At 38.6% G+C, this 21049-nt stretch overlaps 1 protein-coding gene across 4 annotated transcripts; it reads right to left on the bottom strand.

The window, feature by feature from the left end:
* Nucleotides 1–448: 448 nt before the first annotated feature.
* Nucleotides 449–19079, bottom strand: LOC120517332 (cytochrome b561). Of its 4 annotated transcripts, XM_039739566.1 has the most exons (7): nt 18932–19079; nt 17113–17250; nt 13925–14158; nt 9752–9850; nt 9019–9122; nt 2568–2725; nt 449–2103 (listed from the first exon to the last, which is right to left on the bottom strand). In XM_039739566.1, exons 3-7 carry the CDS (start codon nt 14130–14132, stop codon nt 1911–1913), a joined length of 762 nt encoding a protein of 253 aa, XP_039595500.1. In that variant the 5' UTR covers nt 14133–14158; nt 17113–17250; nt 18932–19079; the 3' UTR covers nt 449–1910. The 4 variants fall into 4 exon arrangements, with proteins under 4 accessions (XP_039595500.1, XP_039595499.1, XP_039595498.1 ...); XM_039739565.1 differs by lacking the exon at nt 18932–19079 and having other exon boundaries at nt 17113–17501; XM_039739564.1 differs by lacking the exons at nt 17113–17250; nt 18932–19079 and adding an exon at nt 16618–16816 and having other exon boundaries at nt 449–2100.
* Nucleotides 19080–21049: the final 1970 nt, after the last annotated feature.

Below are 21049 nucleotides of genomic sequence, written 5' to 3'. Positions count from 1 at the left end.
TCAAGTGTCCCCATATACTCAATGTTCACATTGTGTAGTTCATCTGGGCACACTCTGCCCACCTCCTAAAGACACATATGTAGATGGTGATGCTTAGGTAGCAGCTTCCCTCAGGCTGTATTGAATAAAAGTGGGTTCAGAAAATAGGGACACTGACAAATGAAACTGTTGTCATAGAAGCTGTCCTTGCAGCACAGTTTTGAGTGACCCATTCTCCGATTTGTGTGGCTCAATTTATAATTCATATTAAAACACAGTAATGGAGTACTATCAATACAAATCAGCCCCAGTACTCTGCACTGTTTGACTCTGTTGTTTAAAGCACATGGGAGGACAGAGCTGCTTGAAGTCAGTCAATCCGAAGGGTCTTGAAGATCACATCTGTAAACCAAGTCCACATACATTGGTAGACATCAAAACTAGTCTACAAAGACACCACATGCTCAAATATTTTCTGGTCCCATCTTATTTTATACTATAAAGACATTGGTCATTGTCTGACAGATGTACTCTATTTAGCTGTACATATAACATGATCACTTTTACAAATCCCGCAACATATCAACAGCAGTAGCATCTCAATAAATACGCAGATGACTTGTTTAACAGCAGAATCACGACAGTGAACAGACAATACAATGCAGAGCCATGAAGAGTCGTTACTACACACAGGAATCAGAAGGGACAGGCAGGAAGGACTTCAGGTATTCTTTGAAATCCAGAGAGAATTAAATGTTTTACAAACAATGTGCCATCTGCTGCTAGTTTCATTTGGAGTCTTCTCATTTATGCTGCACCAATACAAAATACTAAAACTGACAACTGGGGTGTAAAGTCCTCTTTACTTGAAGGACTTTTATTTCCCAAAATGGCACTTTGGCTAGCACTCATTAACAGAGGAAACAAGGGCTACTTTGGTTTATATCAAAAAGCTGCAGATGAAAACATTAAAATGGTAGAAAAATATTAGTCTCCATAAATAACCAACACCCTGTCGTTAGCTCAACCCAAAGTCACAACACAAAACTCTAAAAATGTTGGTAAGAAGTCAACAGGCTCCATGACAGGACAGAACATGTTTCAAACAGAAATACTGAATTAGGAGTCTGTTCATGGCAGCAGCTCCAGCATGACTGTGTCTTCGGTGCCCAAGTGTGCGCTCAATTTTTTATAAATATGCTTTGTTTTTTCCCCTTTATAAAGTGCATTTTACGAAACATAATTGCATTGTGTAGCAGTAATACGGAGAACATCTGGTCATAAATTCTGTTAATCTACGATGTAAAATCATGATGGCTTGTTGAATTTGTGAAGGTGCCCAATTAATTAAATTAATTACAGTAAATGTAAAACCTATTTAAGATGGGGAATATATTACATAGAAAAAAAAAATACTACACAAATGAGTGTGGTCGAATGTCATACATGCTTATATAGAACAAACGAAGGCCATCAGCTACCCTTGAACATAAAAGTCAGTAGATATGTGGAAAAGTAATCTGCAGCTAAGGGAATCTCCATGGAGCCATGTGTCTCAAGTTCCAAGGGATGTGTGAATCCTTAAATGGGCTTAAGCCAAATTCTTCGCAGTATGCCCTGATGTAACTGATTTGTAATTTCTCAGCATCCTTTGAAGATTTCCCAGTATCTGTGATATGGCTAAAGTGCTGTAAGGACTACTGGATATGGAGTACACATATCAAAAACAAACAACTCTTGGGAAGTAAAGTCAAAACAAGCAAAATACGTGAAAATATGGTCTAAAAACTACCATTTTTACCTCTGTCTTTTAGCAGCATTTTGACTGCATTAAGTAATTGGCTTCATCATGGCACACACTGAAGTTCCAGCACAAGGATAGTTAGTTACTTTAACACATTAAAGGTAAAGGCCTCAGACCAACACCAGGCTCAGGGTGATCCAAGGTCCTCCCCTTCAGTGAAAGTCTTAAAGTCCATAGAGAGGGCTTGCTCTTCCGGATTAGGGGGGCGTTTCCATTCTTCTCTTGTGGTGACATAGCCCACGGTCACACCAAAAATCACCAGCAGTAGTCCTAACACATTGGCCAATACACCTTCTGAAGATAATTTGGAGTATTCACTACTGTAAAAAAAAATATATATTAATAGGGAAAAGTCACAAGATTATTGAATAATATTCCAAGTTGACTACAAAAAAATGAACACAAAAAAACAACAAAGTTCAAAAGACTTTATAAAACAATGGCAGTATTAAAATAGGGCATCAAATATTCACAAATGGTTTAGTGGAATAAATGCTGGCAGTGTGGCACTGTAAAAAGGTCACATCAAGCAGCACACAAGTGGGTGAAAGCAGCATCAACAAAAGAGAAAATGACAGTGTGACATAAACATTGGACAGGAATTAACAATGCACTAAACAACAGTACAATAAGCAGATTATTTTTTTAGAAATGTGATGGAGTGCTAGCTGTCTGAGAAATAGGTCAACACATTGGCCTAAAGTAGATGGATAGTGGATACAATGGCTCTGGTGCTGTGTTACTCATAGGCCCTCTGGCACACTGCGACCAGCTTTAAACTCACCTAATACTGAACATCACCTTCTCTGTAACACCGAGCAGGCAAGTGCCAATGGAGAGGGCAAACAGCCCCAGCCCAAAAAAAATATGCAGAGGAATATACCAGCTACGTAGAGAGAAGGCTGCTCCAGGAAACAGGAAGAACGTCAGGCCCATTACCCACTGTAAGGACATGTAAAAGAAAGTGTTAAAACACCTAGTGCATATTGGCTGGGCTACTTGCTTTGATTTAGGAATGCTAAAATTTTATAAAACTTCTATATTACCAAAAAATATTACATATACACAGAATTCAGGAAGAAGATTTTCTGCACACTTTACTGTGTAGTAGATATCAGTTTTAATTGATAAATTTGCCATTTTTGCCTATCTGTCTTCACTCAGTGACATGACAAAATGAAAACATGTTTTCAGAAAAGGTATCTAAATTTCTTAAAAATTAAAAAAACTGGAAAAACTCATGTATAAACGGTGCGTACGCATAAAAATGTTACATACTAAAGTTTCCACGCTCAAATCGCGATGTATAAAACCTAAACTTGGTGTAAAGCCACACACATTTCCACGGTAGCTCATACCCTGGCATACACAAGTTCTTCGCTCAGTTTTGCAGACTGGCGGCACCCAGGGTCAAAGCAGTGCTACTGTTCCAGTGTGGTTTCCCTTTTTTAGATCCACGTCCCTGACGCGGCTTTATAAATACACTAAAACTAACTGCATATTGTTTATTAGTTTAATGCATCTGATTGTAATTAACCAGTAACAATATAATAGTCCAGGGAATGGTCAAACTATACTAAATACCATAGCTACTTTAGTGTTGTTACTGTCACTGCACCTTCTTCTTTCAGCTGCTCCCGTTAGGGGTTGCCACATCGGATCATCTTTTTCTATATTACTCTCACTGCACCACTCAGAGTATTAATATCACTGTATCTGAGTGTGAATCACAGGAGTACAGCAGCTGATCGAAAAGAGAATTATCGGTATACAGCATTAGCACACACTACCTCAGCCATGATTTCTATTGAACTGCACTCATGCGGCAAATACATCAGAGACTTTCCTTGCGGTTCAGAAACAGTTTCATCCCAAGAACTCTAAACGCACTCAATCAGTCCATCAAGCGCTCCTTGTAGAACTCTCTGTACTTATAAGTACAATCACCTCACTGTGAACTTACACCACAGTTATAATATTGCACAAACTGAGCCACTTTATAAAGAGCGTATTTACATATGATGACGATATCATTTTTAAAATGAAATGCAGCAAAATAAAACTTTAACTTAATTTAAATAATCTATATTGTTAATTAATAAACATGTGAGGACACAGTGTCGCAGCACTAGCAAGGAGCTGGCGCTCCATTTACGGATTGTTCCTGCCTCGCGCTGCATTCTTGCTGGTGTTGGCATGACACTGGATGGATAGAATAATTAAACATGTATTGCAAAGATATTTCAATGTTCCTTAAAAGTTTTGAAGAATCAGCGTTGTAAGCTTACAGATGGCTTAACGTCTATTACAGAGCTGATTGTGTGGTGATTGGGTATTTGGAGAAAGAAAAGTAAGGACAGGAATGGGAGGTTAGTACATTTGAAAGAGACAGTACTGCTACAATAAATTATTTCATCGAAGGTCGCACACGGCACAGCAAGCATCTTGCATGAGGCATGAACAATCACTGCGCCACCGTGTTCCCATGTTTAATAACATGCTTTAACTTCTGTCGTCATGAATATGATATCACGTATACATCTCTGTATTTTAATTATTCAGAGAGCTGTAATATCACGAATGTAATGGATTCTGTGCCCTGTCGGAGGAAGAGAAAGCCGGTAAGCACGTAGTGATTCACACACACAGAGCACATAAAAGATCGAATACAAAACAAAGCATTAGTTACGATGGGGTTTGAGAAACTAGTAAATTAAACAATTTTAAGATGAAGTTTATGATGTTTTACTTTAATGAGAAAATAAACTGTGATTAAAGTGGAAATCCCAAGATTAAAGTTGACATTTTGTGCTTTTTTCCCCACTGTGTGCCTATTTTTTTTTTCTCTGTACCCTAGTAAGCTTTCATATGACACTCAGATGGTGGGCTACGACTCGCCTTTTCACGCTGACTTTGATATCTGACAACTTCTTTTTTATTTCGGCACTGTGCGACTTTGTGAACTTGAGCTTTCGAGTTTCTCCGACAAGCTATGTCTCTCGATCAACTTCCTTTTGTTGTATATACCACTGATTAAACCAACAAATAATACATTTTTCCTTTGCCTCCATTTGGTATGCGCTGAAATTCTTCTATCTCCCCCCGTGCTTTTGCCATTGTCTTTTCACAGAACGCTGAGCTTAAGTGCTATTTATATTGATTTGCATATTCAAAGAGGTGTAATTCTGGAAGGAGTTTGGGGAGTGGCAGCATGCGCGTGCATGTGCATTACTTTTCACGCTGACCGAGATTTATGTAGCGGAAGAACGTGGAAGCTGACGAACGCACAGATTTATGCATCTGGATTTTTTTTGTGCTTAAGCACATTTCCACTTTTGTCCGTACGCCATGTTAAGAGTGCGAATTCTTCGGACAGCATTATGCTTGAGGCCCTTGGTGACTGCAAACTTCTTTCACTACACAATTATTGAGGCCACTGTGCTCCTGAAAACATTACAAATGGTTTTATTCCCATATAAATGGAGGTCCACAAAGAGTTCCTTGGACTTTATGGCTGCTTTTTTTTTTAATTGTGTCTTGACATGCAGTGTGAATTGTTGTACCTTCCACACATGTGCCCTTTAAAATGATGTCCAGTCAATTCAATTTGCCACAGCTGGACTCCAATCAAGATCTAGAAACATCCCAAGGAAAATTAAAGCAAAGCGGAGACACCTAAGCACAATTTTGAGTGCCATTGGCAAAGAGAATTAAAAAGTCTAGGAATCAGAGATTTTTGTTTTTGATTTTTTTTAAAAATTGCAAACCTTTCTGAAAACACATACTGTATTTTTCATTAAGAGTTATTATTCATGGATTGGTAGGGCAAAAATGGCAAATTTATCCATTTAAAATTAAATTTACAACATTATGAAGTGTGTACAAAGTTAAGTGGTTTGACTTCTTTGTATATTATATATATTTACGAAAATAATGACCCTATAAACATGTATCTTGCAAGAACTAAAAGTTAAATTTAAGGCAAAGGCAAAGAAAAGGAGAGTCAAACTATTTATAACTTTTTTTTGTCATTCACACCAAGTTATGTGACCTTTCCTGAAAATTTGCTGTTCATGTTGAGCCTGTAGAGTTCTCCATCTTCATTAATAGAATGCCATTACCCTTGATCTTACTGCAAAGTTAGAGAGATCCAACTAGACTGTAATGGACCTGATCTTATGTTAAGAGGTGCTCCACAAAACTCAAGAAAGGCTTTAGTTAAAAAAAACTCAGAACTCTGAGAAGGCCTCTTAACATAAAGCAGGCTTAGACCTGAAAACCACAGGACCAAGCTTATCAATCCAAACAGTGAAAAAGGAATCCTAAAGAAATCCCTGGCTGTAATAAGAAAACTGTGATCTGATATTAAGCATTGTCTCTCAATATACTATATATATATTAAAAGAAATTATTCTAAACCAATTCAGAAATGAGCAGAGCAAAAACAAAGGTCCAGATAATTTTTGCCTTACAGGCAAGCTGACAAATACCAAAATCAAGTCCACAATGCAAACATTCAAAGTCCAAAGCAAAGTTATGAACGAGAACTTCACAGAATTGCTTACAAATTCTAAATTAGTTGAAGATCCAAAAATTTTAAAATGAAAAAGAAGATCCAAACAAACATAAGCAAAAGTATCTCCTTTAAGGTTTCATAGAGGTCAAGAGTGGCCCACAAGGGGCTCAACATATAAAGGACAAGGAATATCACAAACATTACAATGACTTAACAGAATTTACATTAAATATAAACAAGTAATATTAAAGAATTATTCAAAACAAAAGCGGTGGTTTGCGCATCTGATTAGGATGCCTCCTAATTCAATTCAACCAACACATGACAAGGACAGGAGTTATTCTGAACAGTCAGCATGGGTTCAGAAGGGGAAGGTCGTGTTTTACTAACATGTTGGAATTCTATGAGGAGGCAACAAAAGGATACGATCAAAGTGGAGCTTATGATATTATTTATCTGGACTTTCAGAAAGCATTTGATAAGGTGCCACATGAGAGGTTGGGCATCAAGTTAAAAGAAGTGGGAATTCAGGGTGATGTTTTTAGATGGGTGCAGAATTGGCTTAGACACAGGAAGCAGAGGGTGATAGTGCGAGGAACCTCATCAGAACTGGCCGATGTTAAGAGTGGTGTTCCACAGGGGTCAGTGCTAGGGCCGCTGCTATTTTTAATATATATAAATGATTTAGATAGGAATATAAGTAACAAGCTGGTTAAGTTTGCAGATGATACCAAGATAGGTGGATTAGCAGATAATTTGGAATCCGTTATATCATTACAGAAGGACTTGGATAGCATACAGGCTTGGGCAGATTTGTGGCAGATGAAATTTAATGTCAGTAAATGTAAAGTATTACACATAGGAAGTAAAAATATTAGGTTTGAATACACAATGGGCGGTCGAAAAATCGAGAGTACACCTTATGAGAAGGATTTAGGAGTCATAGTGGACTCCAAGCTATCAACTTCCAAACAGTGTTCAGAAGCCATTATGAAGGCTAACAGAATGTTAGGTTATATAGCACGATCTGTGGAGTACAAGTCCAAGGAGGTTATGCTCAACCTTTATAATGCACTGGTGAGGCCTCATCTTGAGTACTTTGTGCAGTTTTGGTCTCCAGGCTACAAAAAGGACATAGCAGCACTAGAAAAGGTCCAGAGAAGAGCGACTAGGCTGATTCCAGGTCTACAGGGGTTGAATTATGAGGAAAGATTAAAAGAGCTGAGCCTTTACAGTTTAAGCAAAAGAAGATTAAGAGGTGACATGATTGAAGTGTTTAAAATTATGAAGGGAATTAGTACAGTGGATCGAGACTTGTATTTTAAAATGAGCTCATCAAGAACACGGGGACACAGTTGGAAACTTGTTAAGGGTAAATTTCGCACAAACATTAGGAAGTTTTTCTTTACACAAAGAACGATAGACACTTGGAATAAGTTACCAAGTAGTGTGGTAGACAGTAAGACGTTAGGGACTTTCAAAACTCGACTTGATGTTTTCTTGGAGGAAGCAAGTGGATAGGACTGGCGAGCTTTGTTGGGCTGAATGGCCTGTTCTCGTCTAGATTGTTCTAATTCTAATTCTAATTCTAATTCTAACTGGGAGGGGACCTCGGGGCACACCCAGGACACACTGGACAGATTAGACCTCAGTTACCCCCAAGGAGGATATGGAGGAGGTGGCAAAGAAAAGGGATATCTGGGCATCACTTCTTAGGCTGCTGCCCCCGTGACCTGGAATTAGATAAGTGGCAGAAAATGGATGGATGGATGGATGGATGGATGGAAAGAAAAATAAAATACTCAAGATAAAACAAAGAATTTGATAAAAAAAAATATTTGTTAAAAGATTCTGGTCAAACCAAACATCTGATATTGAAACACCAAGGAAGGAAGAATGGCACACGAATTGAAAAACAGGGGAGTCAAAATTAGGGGTTCCGGGCACATGTTTCTCTGGCATAAACAGTGTAGTAGTAGGGTGTTGTACTGTGTTACGTCATTATGGATGCAATGAGAAGTCAAGCAAAATGACACCTTTTATTAGCTAACTGAACAGATTACAAGGGCAGCTCAGACCCCTTCTTCAGGCAGCTTGAGGGGGCCTGAGCTGCCTTGAAAGTCTGCATGTTGGAATATGTTCAGTTTGCCAATAAAAGGTTTTGCACGACTTCTCATGGCATGAACAGTGACATCCCGAAGTGCATGTAGTTCTGTCATTTCAAACAGGGATTTCAAAAAGGGATGTCAAAGAGTCACTTTATTGTAATATGAATGATATTAAAGTTTGCATACATTTTAATAACTCAGTAAAATTTTGCTTTATGATTAACAACAACTAAACACTTATTTCTAAATAAGACCAATAAATGCATACGTAACATTGTCCGATATGCTTAGTCTAATTCAGGGTCATGGGAGCCTGGGAGTCTATCCCAGCAGCTCGATGTGCATGGCAGGAAGCAGTGTTGGATGATGGTCCAGTATACCGTGGGGTTTACTCACACACACACTGTCACTCACACTAACTTGAGGCCAGGCAGCCTAACCTGCATAGTTTTGGGGATGTCTGAGGGGAATTCACACAGATGTAAACTTTTACACAGACAGCAACATGGCGAAATCTTGGAGGCCCTGCTTGCCTACTGCAATAAACAGTGGAACAAAAATAAAACAATAAATAAAGATGTAATTGAGGTTTATGAGACAGACATACGCACCTGGACACAGAAGATGATGAAGGTCATCATCCCACACCAGCTGTGCAGGGAGTACATGTGAGTAATGCCGCTCTTGGAGTGCGAATCAAACACAGCTGTGAAACCTGCACAATGGTACAATCTTCAGGTCAAGATGGACTTCAGACATTAGGGGTGCAAAGCAACACTTTGAAATATCAAACCAGACAAAGTTTTAAGAATGAAGGCTGTGGTCATTATGCTTAACATCACACTTGACCTTTCATTTTGCATGTGACAGCTGATAGGAACACACAATAGGACAAAATGACTGGACCATACAAAACAGGGCAATGCTCATAGTAGGGACTGGTCTCTCTCCTATAAGGTAGTGAATAACAAATAATAAGGTGACATCTCATTATGCACTATTTAAAAAAACAAAAAAAACTCATTCTTAGAAGTCGTGCAATAAAACAAACAGCCAGCCTGTGCTTCACTACCTTCACTACCTTGGGCACCTGACAGGCCTGGTTGAAGATTTGAGGTTGACTGTAACAGTGCTGATGACAGAGGTGGGAGGAAAAGTGAAGGGATATTTAATAAGGAGGACACTGAAAGGGGGAGGTACAACTTAAACCATGTTTGAATCCTTCAAGGGCATTCACAAAGGAAGCAAAAACTGCTCAAAATCAAAGCAGAATGCTGAAAAGATGAAGAGAGGCACAGCCATGGAGACGCACCACAAGAGGTCCAGAGGAGGAGTTTCTCTTACCTACAATGGAGATCACAAGTGCAATGACATGGATTACACCATGCAGGATTTTTGTAGTCCTCTTCTTTTCATTTCTAAACACCCTGTACACAAGGATAGCTGTGGGGAGAAAAGAAGAACCCTGCGGTCAAATGGCATTCGGAGCTCAGCCATCAGTTGTGCACTGCTTTAGTCCACTATGTAAAGATATAAATACAGCTGCCATCCATGATGCCTGTATTACATTTCCATACCCCCATTTGCACTGTTTATAGTGTACTTAAACATGCCAGTTAGTGGCCTGAAGGTAGTAGTGTAAGTTCACCTCCTTATTCTCTGTTTTACTAGTGTGAGAGAGCGCTCAAGACACCATATAAAGTGTCACTGATTTTGATACCAGGTGCTGCCAAACATTACACTGCTAAAGTTAAACAAAATCTGTAAAAAAAATAATGCTGATTTCAAAAGAGCCTACTCTATCCCCACACATCAGTTTTGATGTCTACACTTTGAAGAAGAAACAAAAATGAGGCCAGGATCCTCAGGTTTGGTCCCAAAGGGCTACAATGGCAGTAGTTTTTGTTTCAACTAAGTTGTTTAATTTGACATCAGATCCTGACCAATGTCAACATTTTTGGCTGTTGGTGATTTAATTGATCTGCATCAGGTCATTCTTAGAATGTAGATCCAACCCTCCACACACACCAATTATATTCCAAATGATTTATGAGCTGGTTTATTTGCAATTCCTAATCCATCTCTTTTTTTCTTCTAACAATTAATTTAAACTGATAAAAGTGTGGATGGAACCAAATCAGCTTGTCATATTGTTAAGAAAACAGCTGGCAGATAAAAAAGGAACACTGCTGTTTAAGACAAAAAGAAGTGATTAAGTATTGGGAATTTTAACAAGCAAGCTGATAAAAATAAAGCACAAAAATGTTGCTTGAATAATAGTTGGCTTCTAATTAGGATACTGGGTCAAAACATAAATCTGCAGCCACTTTGGCCAAGGACCAAACTTGATGATACCTAACTAAGTGCTTGTTGTAAAAAAGGCAATGGCACAACAACTTCAATATGTCAATGGCCTCCATTTTCCAGATAAGGTGTCCTGTTCACATCATGAGGCCCAATGTCTCTCTTATTCTCAAGACACACACTGGAAAAAACGCAACCTTAACATTCAAATTGCCATCAGTACTTTAGGGATGTCACCCTAAAAATAAGAGTCATGTGTACTGCAGGCACAAAACTCGGTGATGTGACGCAGCTAATGGGTCCCAAGCGGTACAGATCTGCAGGTGTCCTTCACAGTAGTGCCTTCCAAGCTAAATTCCCTGTGATGATCCTACTTGCGTTAGCTAAATTGCTAATATAATTTACTTTACAAAAGGCTATCAAATTGATTTAATTTTAAACCTTAATTCTTAGACAAAAAGGGTCTGCAGTTTATAATAAAATTAGAAAAAAGGCCACTCAGGGCTAAAAGGCAAGCAAAGCACTCCTGATGTACCACGAAGCCCACTGGCCTGCGTCACGTCCTCACTTATCAATGCACACTAACTACAGATACTCCCGGGGGTCACTTGCTGGCCTTTCAGCTTATCTGAGGTGGCTCTTTAATGACTAACAGGGTTCAATATGGCTCATTTAGACTCTTTTTTTGAAAGACATTTTCTTGTTTATTAAATTTTCTCAATGTCTCCCTCAAGACAGTTTATGGCCCAAATCTGTTATAATTAGTTTTATTCCATTACCCAGATAATTGTGTCTGAATGAAAGCATCACATCTCAGACTGCTGTAGACAGACTTATTTCTAAGTTGGACTGTGCCTATAATCTACACATCTACTGCTGCCTTTATGTCTTCATGCATCCAGACACCCATTTTCTAAATATGCATTACATTTAGCCTATCTTGGAAGTAACAGGAGAGAGATGTTAACCAGACCCGGACTGGATGCAAGATTCTGTAACGCTGTGATAGCCAGCTTGTGCTATGCTGAGCTGGGCCGGTAACATCACTTAAAGAGACACCAGCTAAATCCACTGGATAATTAAGAAGGCAGACTCAGTTATGGGACACTCTCTGGACCCAATGGAGGTAGGGGTGGAGGAGAGAAGGAAAAGCAAACGGACAGCCACTATGAACAATTTTGCAAATCCCTTATGTGGCACAGCAGCATTGAGAACTTTCAGCCTATGAATTATTCAGAAAAAATGTGAAACTAGCTGAGGCTTTGTCACACTGATGGCAAAAAGTCTTTACAGTGCCTCATTGTGACAGCCACTTTAGTCAAGTCAGAAGTTGTATTCTTTTTTGTAATTAATGTGTGTGTGTGTGTGTGTGTTTAATGGAGCTTGTTGTTGTTGTTGTTATAATATTTTTATATTTGAGTATTTGTAAAATTCTAAACTTCCCACAAGAGACAATTTATTACCTCTATCATATCTAAATATTTTCAGTGAACTGATCCATGGACCAGAAAGTCTTTGAAAATCAGCTGGACTCTTAGCAGCATGGAGCAGCAGACCCACCCATGGTGCCACACTTCTTTTAATTTTATTTTAGGCAGATTATTTTATAATGAGCACCATGACAGAGCACCTAATAAAGCGATTAGCAGCACTCACATATCAGATGTATCATATCATGCATTTGCATATTCTTGCCTCTCCATTAGAGAAGATGAAGTGTATGGACTAAGAACAATTCTACGGTCTGCCTAGTTTGTGGCTGTTGTTAAAAACACATTAGAATCCAGGAGGTTCACTGTGTGGTGCGTGCAGCAGCACTCTGTAATCAGCACATGCTCCCTCTCTTTGGCAATTAATAGTAAAAATAAAAGACAGGCTTTCAATGATGTTGAGCATGCCACATGGGTTACATACATGTTAAAATGTCAAAGCTCTTCTGCAGCATTCACAGCAAGATCAGCCACTAGAAGCACCCCATGCAAGTGATGGACTAACATACCCCTTCAAGAAATATTTCACTCAAAAATGACCCTCCCCTCTTTTATTTTTTAATATTTTATTTAACCCATGTAGTCTATAATGATAGCAGACAAAACATTTTTAATTCCATGTTTTCATGAGGAATGGAGAAAAAATCGTGATACAATAGAAGCCAACGGTGACCAATGTTGTACATGGCCAATGAGCTAAAAACATCTATGGGGGGGAGAACAACATTTTTTCTCATGTTGCATAATCCACAAGTCTGCTATTCAGTCTATATGGTCAAAACATGTGAAACACGTGCCTTTTTGCTAAAATATTGTTAAATAGTTACTCCTGGAAGAATCACATCATAAACAGTAAACCTGAAGCCTCATAGGACTGACTTTTTGAATTAAAGAGCATAAGACTTACAACCTTTTCTCAGCCAACACTACAAAGCACATGGGGTAAAAAAAAATCTATTTAGGTGGAGTATTCCTTTAAGACCACTTTTGTTAATAATGACCCCAAGAGATACTTGTTTCTGCACCATGTCACAATTCAAATACAAACTGTCCTAAAAAGTGAACTAAAACAAAGAAAATGAAAAGTCAAGGATCTTAATGTGATAATACTACTACTACTTTGTATAAATTCAGAAAAAAAGGCAAAAAAGCCTGCAGATTATACAAGGAATTTAATTAAAAGTAGTAGCTAGAACTGTATCCAGAAAGTGGTAACTATCAACAAATTCTAAACTAAAGTTTAACATTGGAAAAAAATAAAAGAGTAAATTCTCAACACTGATCATCAAAGCAAAACTTGTATCAAATTATTTAGGTTCTTATGAAAAGTAATCTGCCCTTTTGGAAATTTCTAGAATGACATCATAAAGAAACAAGAATCTTTTGCTGAAGTCCAGTTAAAAGCAGTGACCTGATAGAATACAAGCCTGCTGTCACTGCAGCCCCCCATTTCATCATCACAATTTCAGTCTTTCAGTTTTTCTCATTTCTTCTGCCTTTCACTTTCTAAACTCAAACTAAATCCCAGACTTTTTTGGTGGACTGTTTTGTGTCTCTAATCAACTATTCCTTCGTATTACCGTATTTATTGCTCTTTGATTCTTTTTTTCCTTGCTGCCACTGCTTTTAACTGCTCAATGGACATGCCATGCAGGGCACCATATAAAGTAACAGACTGATCTGTTAGTAGACTGGCACATCTTATTTTACCCAAGGAACTGACCGTCTCCATAGAGGTACACCATTCCAATGACCATGCAGAGAGGATGGATGTTGAATTCTAGCGCTGGATTGGTCCATTCGTAGCCACCTCTGTAGTGACCCATCCAAACCCCAGTAATGACGACCACGGTTAAACCAACAATCTGAGAGCCAGCAATGTACCAGGGCAGGCTGGATATCGAGTGTGTGTCTGATGGGCTCTCTGCCATTTTAGGAGAACAAGATCTGAGGTGAGCTGTGGAACAGAAAGAGAGAAACACAGAAGCTTTGATAATGTTTAAGGTCTAAATACTTATCATCCATTCATTTTTACAAATCCACTTAACCTGAGCTGGGTCATGAGGAGGCTGGAGCCTTTCCTAGCAAGCAGTTGGCGTAGGGCAGGAGCAAGCCCTGGACACTGTGCCAGCTAATCACAGGGTGAAGACACACTAGCACACATATCAGGGTCAATTTAGCAATGCCAGTTCATCTAAACTGCATTTCATTTGGAAGGAAACTAACAAAAACAGAAAAATACTCAAACCCAGACTCCTGGAGCTTTAAAGAGAGGAGTGCCAGGTCATGCTGCTACTGAAAATTATGTGGTCTCAAAAAGAGAAAAAATAAAATGAAAGGAAAGGAAAGGAAAAAGGGAGTGCTGCACAAAACTACATCCATCTGTCCATTGTTCTAATCCACTTATCCTGATTAAGATAGTAGAGAGCAGCTTTATAATAAAATGAACATGTGGTGTTGAGCTCTCCAGTATGGACTTGACAATGTTCTTTGGCTTTTAAAAGTGGAGGGCCGAGTCCTAACCCTACAGCACTGTGTTAGATGAGAACCAGCCATAGAGAGGATGCTGAATGATCAAAGGGCACTCTCATACACATTTGCTTGACTTTAAAATCACCAATCTTTCTAAAGTCACAGTTTCCAGAGATAAAATGATATGGACATGAGAAAAAGGATTAAAACCCATAAAGTGAGCAAATTGGGTTAGTACCCTGGACCGATAAGACAGCAGTGATAAGCATTATGCTAGCCAAAGGGAAACTTCAGCCATCCTAAAATTAATTCCATCACTGCTTATAATTTAAACATCAGGAAACAAAAAAAAAATCATTAACCGTTTAGGCCAAAAATGTGGCCACTGCTTCCATACACCTCTACCTCAGCCATCTGTTATAATGCAAATAAGGTGGGGTGCAGGAGTAAAATTGATAAATATGCTGTCATAAAAAGACACTGTAAGTCAGAGCAATCTACAGAGCAATGAAGGGCATTTAACTGAGTAACCATTCCCATGCTTCTGTAGCTTCAAGCCAATGGCACTGGTGTGACTAGCCTCGCCTAGTCAGTCAGGTAATGGTGTTGATAATTATGTTTGCCCACACCCTGTGATTCTCTGCATTAATACAAGCAGAGGCCATTCAGCAAAGTGGTGTCCAATTGAAATCCAAGTTCAGTCACTACAATGGTAATATGTGGCCAATCACTGGCCAGGTTACTAGTTTATGAGGTGTCAAATATCAACTAAGTGCAATTACTCAGCAGTAGCATAAAAAGGTTTATAAACTTACTATTTATATAGTACCTTTCAACATGCTTTTCACTGATAGTTATTCACCTAGAGTTGTCTAACAAGGCAAAAGCTGCCACCAGTAAAATCACTTGGATTTAAATTTCACTTTTAACAATTGCCCCAGAAAGCTATAAGTTTCAGGGATGCATTGTGCCAAGGCTTCTCAATCTTGTGGCGTCAACTCTTGAGTTATTTAAGGTTTTTGTCAGAAGATCAATTCCTGCTTTTAGATAAACCTAGTTTTATATGACGGCTTATTTGTGCTCTCAGATTGAAGTGTCACAGATGCATTGTGATGTGGATATCATGATCAAGTCTATTCACTTTTTTCTTCTCTCAGAATTCATTTTCTTGTCCCCTCATTTATGTTTAATGCTGGACTCACTGTAACATCATTGTAATCTAGTAGCACCATTTTAACAATATTACCAAAAAATGGAAAGCAAAATTTTCCAGGGCTTGCTTGTAAATTATGATATAAAAAGAGTGAGCACAAGAAAGAGTCTTACTTCAACATGCTAGACATCTTTCTTATTACAAATCTGGTAGCACAAAATCAGCTGTCACTGGAGTCCTTCAAGATGAGGACTGCAGACTACAGAACAGAAGGCCGGTGTCTACCAGTCCCAGCACCTGTGGATTTATCTTCAGCCAGTCCCTTAATCGAAGGTTGCTTGTTGCCTTACTAAACTCTCATTTTAATTTACTTTTAATTTTTGATTGCTAGTTTATACACTGTCTACCCAAATTCAGGACACTCTGTGGCAGATGTTTTACTTTTACACAGAAATTAAGGAAAAGATATATCCACCTTACCCCACCCAAATTTATGGCAATTTCTAACAGAAAATGTTGTTAAATCTATCGAAAAAGAACCAATCCAACAATTGGGGTACTTGTGTTTTATCAATAAAAAAAAAAGCTATTTCAATACATACATGTTAAAAAACATACATAAAAAGGCAAGCTTTGAGGGCAACTTTACAAAAACCAAAAGATGACAATGCACTCATTTCTAGATGTTATACTACATATTACATTTTAAAGACACAGAATGGGTACAGAAAATCAAGATGTCTTAAACATGCACTCGGTTCTAAGCCGGAATTGGTCTCTAATTGACACACCTGCTTCCATCACTGTGGTCTTTCAGGTCCAGGATACTACACCTTTGCTTGAAGTGGAGGACCTGAGTGGAGCAAATTTCTCCTAGCAGGAACCAAAAGATCCCCAATATATGGATGGCTCCTCGGTATGAGAACAGTGCATGGAGAATGCAGGAAAGAACCACAGGGTATGACGAGAAGTTTGAATCGAGAGCTGCTGCTACACAGCCACCTTTGAAAAGACAAAAATGTCTATGACGTCTAGGCCTGATGACGTGGTGTCTTACATCCAGACCATGGTCGTGATCATGTTAAAATGCAGCTGTGCCTCTGTGTCTTAAAGATTCTCCTTTATAAACACAATTATGGCTGACTGAAACTAAAGCATAAAAGCCATCTCAGGTAATACACTGTTTGGGAATGGAAGGCAAAACATTGCAGAAATTAAACATTTTTTGTCTTATCAAAGATTCCGTATAAGGTAACTTTCCCTTTAAGTAATAATGTGCCTCCTACCTGTTAGCACTTCAGGAAACACCTGTTTGTCTTGAATGGAGTCTTGTTCCTGCTCACCGTTTAATAGACCTTGATGGCTCAGCTGCTATTTGTTATTGTTCTTAAAAAATTCCTGAAACCAGTTGCCAGAAAATGAATCTTTAGAAAGAAAAATGTAATGTCCCAATTAGTAAGCAGGCAAAGCAGCCATTTCAGTGTTTGCCAGGTACTACAGCACGGCACAGAAGAGCAAAGCCAAAAACTCTCAAGCTCTGCTGTCTGACGTGTAATCAGAGAAGAAAAGGCAAAAAACAAACACTCCCTCCTGCTCTGCTCTACCTCTGTGTGCTTCTGGATTAGTCAGGGGCAGGGCTTTGCGAGACTCGTTTTCCCTGTATATCTCTGCTCTGTCACAGACAGAAACAGGCCCAGCCCTAGGGCCTAAGCAGCAGTTTCCATAGAAACATGAATTGACAGCAAGTCTCATCAGCCCCTCCCATTGATACCTTTGGACAGTAAACCATCTTCTGGAAAGATGGCTAAGTGGAGAAGGGGAAGAACACAGTTCATTAGGATAAGGCTCTCTGAGCTCTCCATCTGTTGAGACCTCTGCAGTGCAGTATTTCCTTGTCTCCCTTGAGGTCACTGCAGGTGCCCAAAGCCTCTAATCAATATGCTTTCATGCACAACATTAAAATCAACTTTAGCCTGATAGTGTTTGGCTTTATTAAGAGAAGGGAAAGGCTAATACTGTATGACATTAGGTGTTTAATTAGTTTAATCATTAATGATAGTCGATAATTGCAGTGTGGTCCTGCATAAGCCACTGGCTGGTAACTCACAAAATGGCTACTTCAGCCTGAATCTTTGCTCAGTGTGACCTGAAGTCTTCATGAATATGGAACACGTCCTTAGCAGTAAAGTGGAAATACAGAATATGGAAAACTGTTACGTTAAGTAAAGAGAACCACTATACAATGCATCTGTTGTTTTCAGAAAAAGGACCTGTCCAAAAATGATTTAAAGAATTGTAGACAGGGACTATCACAATGCCTAGTTTTTTCATTCCAACCGGCTTCCCAATCTTTAGCCAGTTTTTGATTTACTTATTAGCCAAAAGGTTTTTATTTTTTTCTTGAATCTACAGCATCGGAAATGGTTAGCAGAGTGTGCTCAGTTTGCTAAGGCCTTTGCAAAGATCTCTTTTGCAATTCAAGGTTGTTTCAGCCTGCATATGATTAATGATTACTTCAGTCATTTTAGGCCCCTGACATGTTGAAACAGGGAGCAGGGGATTGCAATAGCTACTACTGCTGCAATGACACCTCAGGGTTTGAGACTGGTCAGTCCTTAGTGGACATGACTCATTCTGCCATGTATATTCTGTCCTACTCCTAAGCCGCTAAGGTAGGCTGTGGCCTATCATGACCATTAATTGAATCAGGCAAGTTCAGGATATGGATGGATACTTTTTAACATTTTCCTCAGTTTTCTCATTTTTCTCATTACACAGCAAAAATGAACAATGCATAATGAAGGGGCTAGCTGTAACATTTATAAAGCAACAGAAGCATAAATTCTTACATAATAAACTGAGGAAAACTAAACACACAAACATTAACTAAATTAGAACATTGAAGTGCTCTCCAACAGAATAAAAATGAAACCAAAATTAGAAAAATAAACTCTTTAGCACAGGATTGCAGTTCAAGACAGGAATGAAATACTGCACATGCATCAGGTTCCTCAATAACTTCAAATCTTAGCCTTACAAACTGGACTGGATAGCCAGCATCCGCAACAGCCATTACTCTTTCTGTCATGATTCCCAGTCAAATACCTCTTGAGCTTCTTTAAGGGTGGGCAAGTGTGTCTGTCTCAATGTGGTATGTCAACATGCAGCCATCAGTCCTGCAGGCCGAAGAGAATCCTGTGAAGACTTCGAAAGAAGCACAGATATACTTCACATATGGTGTGCAAGTTTCCTTCTGGAAAAAAAAAATAAAGGAAAGCAGACCGGCAAAAATCTTACATTCAGAAGATAATGGATAAAATGTTTTCAACACAATATAATTTCCTTGCTCTGTTACAGTAAGTAAATCCAATAGATGAAGAATTTCAAATTAAAATATGATGAAGCATACAGGTAATTGGATTAAATAAAAATACATAAATATAACCCATTAAGTAACTTCAGGATCACAGCGGGGCTGAAGCCAATTCCTGGCAGTATCAGGCACAAGGCAGGTAAGTACCCAGATCTGAACAAAAAAACTTAAAACCACACTCAAGTCAGTTAGATTTTCAAAGGCTGTTGGGAGGAAATAATTGTAGAATCCACACACTCAATAGCCAGGTGCATGGTTCAAATCCTGGGCTGGGTCCATGAGACAGCAGTGTACGCCAGAACACTAACAGAAGAACACCTCAGTCATAATTTATCAATGAGGACTAAGAGTTGTGCTTTGGTTGGTATTGTTATTATTTATTTTGCTTGCCTTATCCAAGGTGACATTTGAGATACAATTGTTTACATTTTTTTTCCATATGTAGCACAGGCAGGTGAAGGGACTTGCTCATCACTGGATTTGAACCCACACCTAAGAGTTTCAAGTTCAAAGCCTTAACCACTACACAAAACTGCCTTATTTCTCTGTTTTCTGTGATTAGATAATTGTCTTTGGTTAAAGGAATTCTACAACATTCCAAAAAAAACAACGATTTAACACTTAATATATTAGCAGTCGATACCAAACTGTATTTTTTATCCTTTGATCAATGGTAAGCTGTATCATATGGGGTGGGAGAGGGACTTTTAGGAACCAATGAGTTCCTGTAAAAAGTTTCTGTAGTGGGAAAGTTCCCAATGTCCTTTTTGTATTGCAGAGCATAAACTGCACACAGTACTAAAGATGTGGCATTACAAGTACATTTTATTTCTTCTCTTGACTTTTATTTGAAAGAGGGTGAGCACTTTAAGACCCAACATCATAAGCACATCTAGTTGTAAACAGATAAAAACCCACAAAATTTTTCTTTCTGTCAGGCCCAAATATGAAATCATATTTTACTTATAATGTATTAGACTTTATATTAAACTTCAATTGTCACAGACTTGAATTTTGTCCATCTGGATTGGCTGAAAAGTATTCAGATAGATAGCTAGACTGAGTTTATTCATCTACAGAAGCTCTTTAAATAAATAAATACATAAACAGATAACTAAGTAAATAAATATACACACACTTTTGTCTGAACACACACACTGGAATGACTATGAAGCAAGAAAATTCAAAAGAAAGAAAAGTTCTGACTTAGCTATTACAGTGTGGCATTATGAAGACATATTGCTATTAGTATAATGGAGCTCCCATCATGTTTCTTAACACATTTCTGCTGAATAATTTGTTGCCTGAAAGTCCTTAATGTTAGTGAGTCAGAGAAAGGATGTGCAGCTTGTTCATAATGGCAACTCATTTTTAATTCTCTTCTTCACTTCAATCTCTAGGAGTTCAAGAGTACATCCTATAACTGAACCAACCCCTTTTTAATTAATTTCTTGATTTGATGGGCCTCTCTTGAAGTAATGCTACAGCCCAGCACATTACAGCGTAGACCACCGCTACATCCACTTCTTGAAGAGTGATTGGACATTGGGGCTCTTTGGTGCGGTGAAAGACAATAAGAAGTTCCTTGGTTTTACTGAGGTTAAGGGACAGACAATTCTCTTTGCACCAAGAAACAAACTTTTCCACTTGATTCCTCTCCTCTGTCTCATCCCCTTTACTGATACATCCCATCAGTGCAGAATCATCTGAGAATTTCTGCAAGTGACATGACCTGCTGTTATATTTATAATCTGAAGTGTACATCATGAAGAGAAAAGGAGACAGGATTGTTCCTTGTGGTGCTCCAGTGTTGCTCTCACAGTCCTTGAGACCCACAGACCGGTCTGTCT

This window comes from Polypterus senegalus, chromosome 17 (genome assembly GCF_016835505.1).
Source record: "Polypterus senegalus isolate Bchr_013 chromosome 17, ASM1683550v1, whole genome shotgun sequence".
NCBI classification, from domain to species: Eukaryota; Metazoa; Chordata; class Cladistia; order Polypteriformes; family Polypteridae; genus Polypterus; species Polypterus senegalus.
Note: the sequence above shows the minus strand (reverse complement) of the source record. Positions and strands in the feature narration are given on the sequence as shown.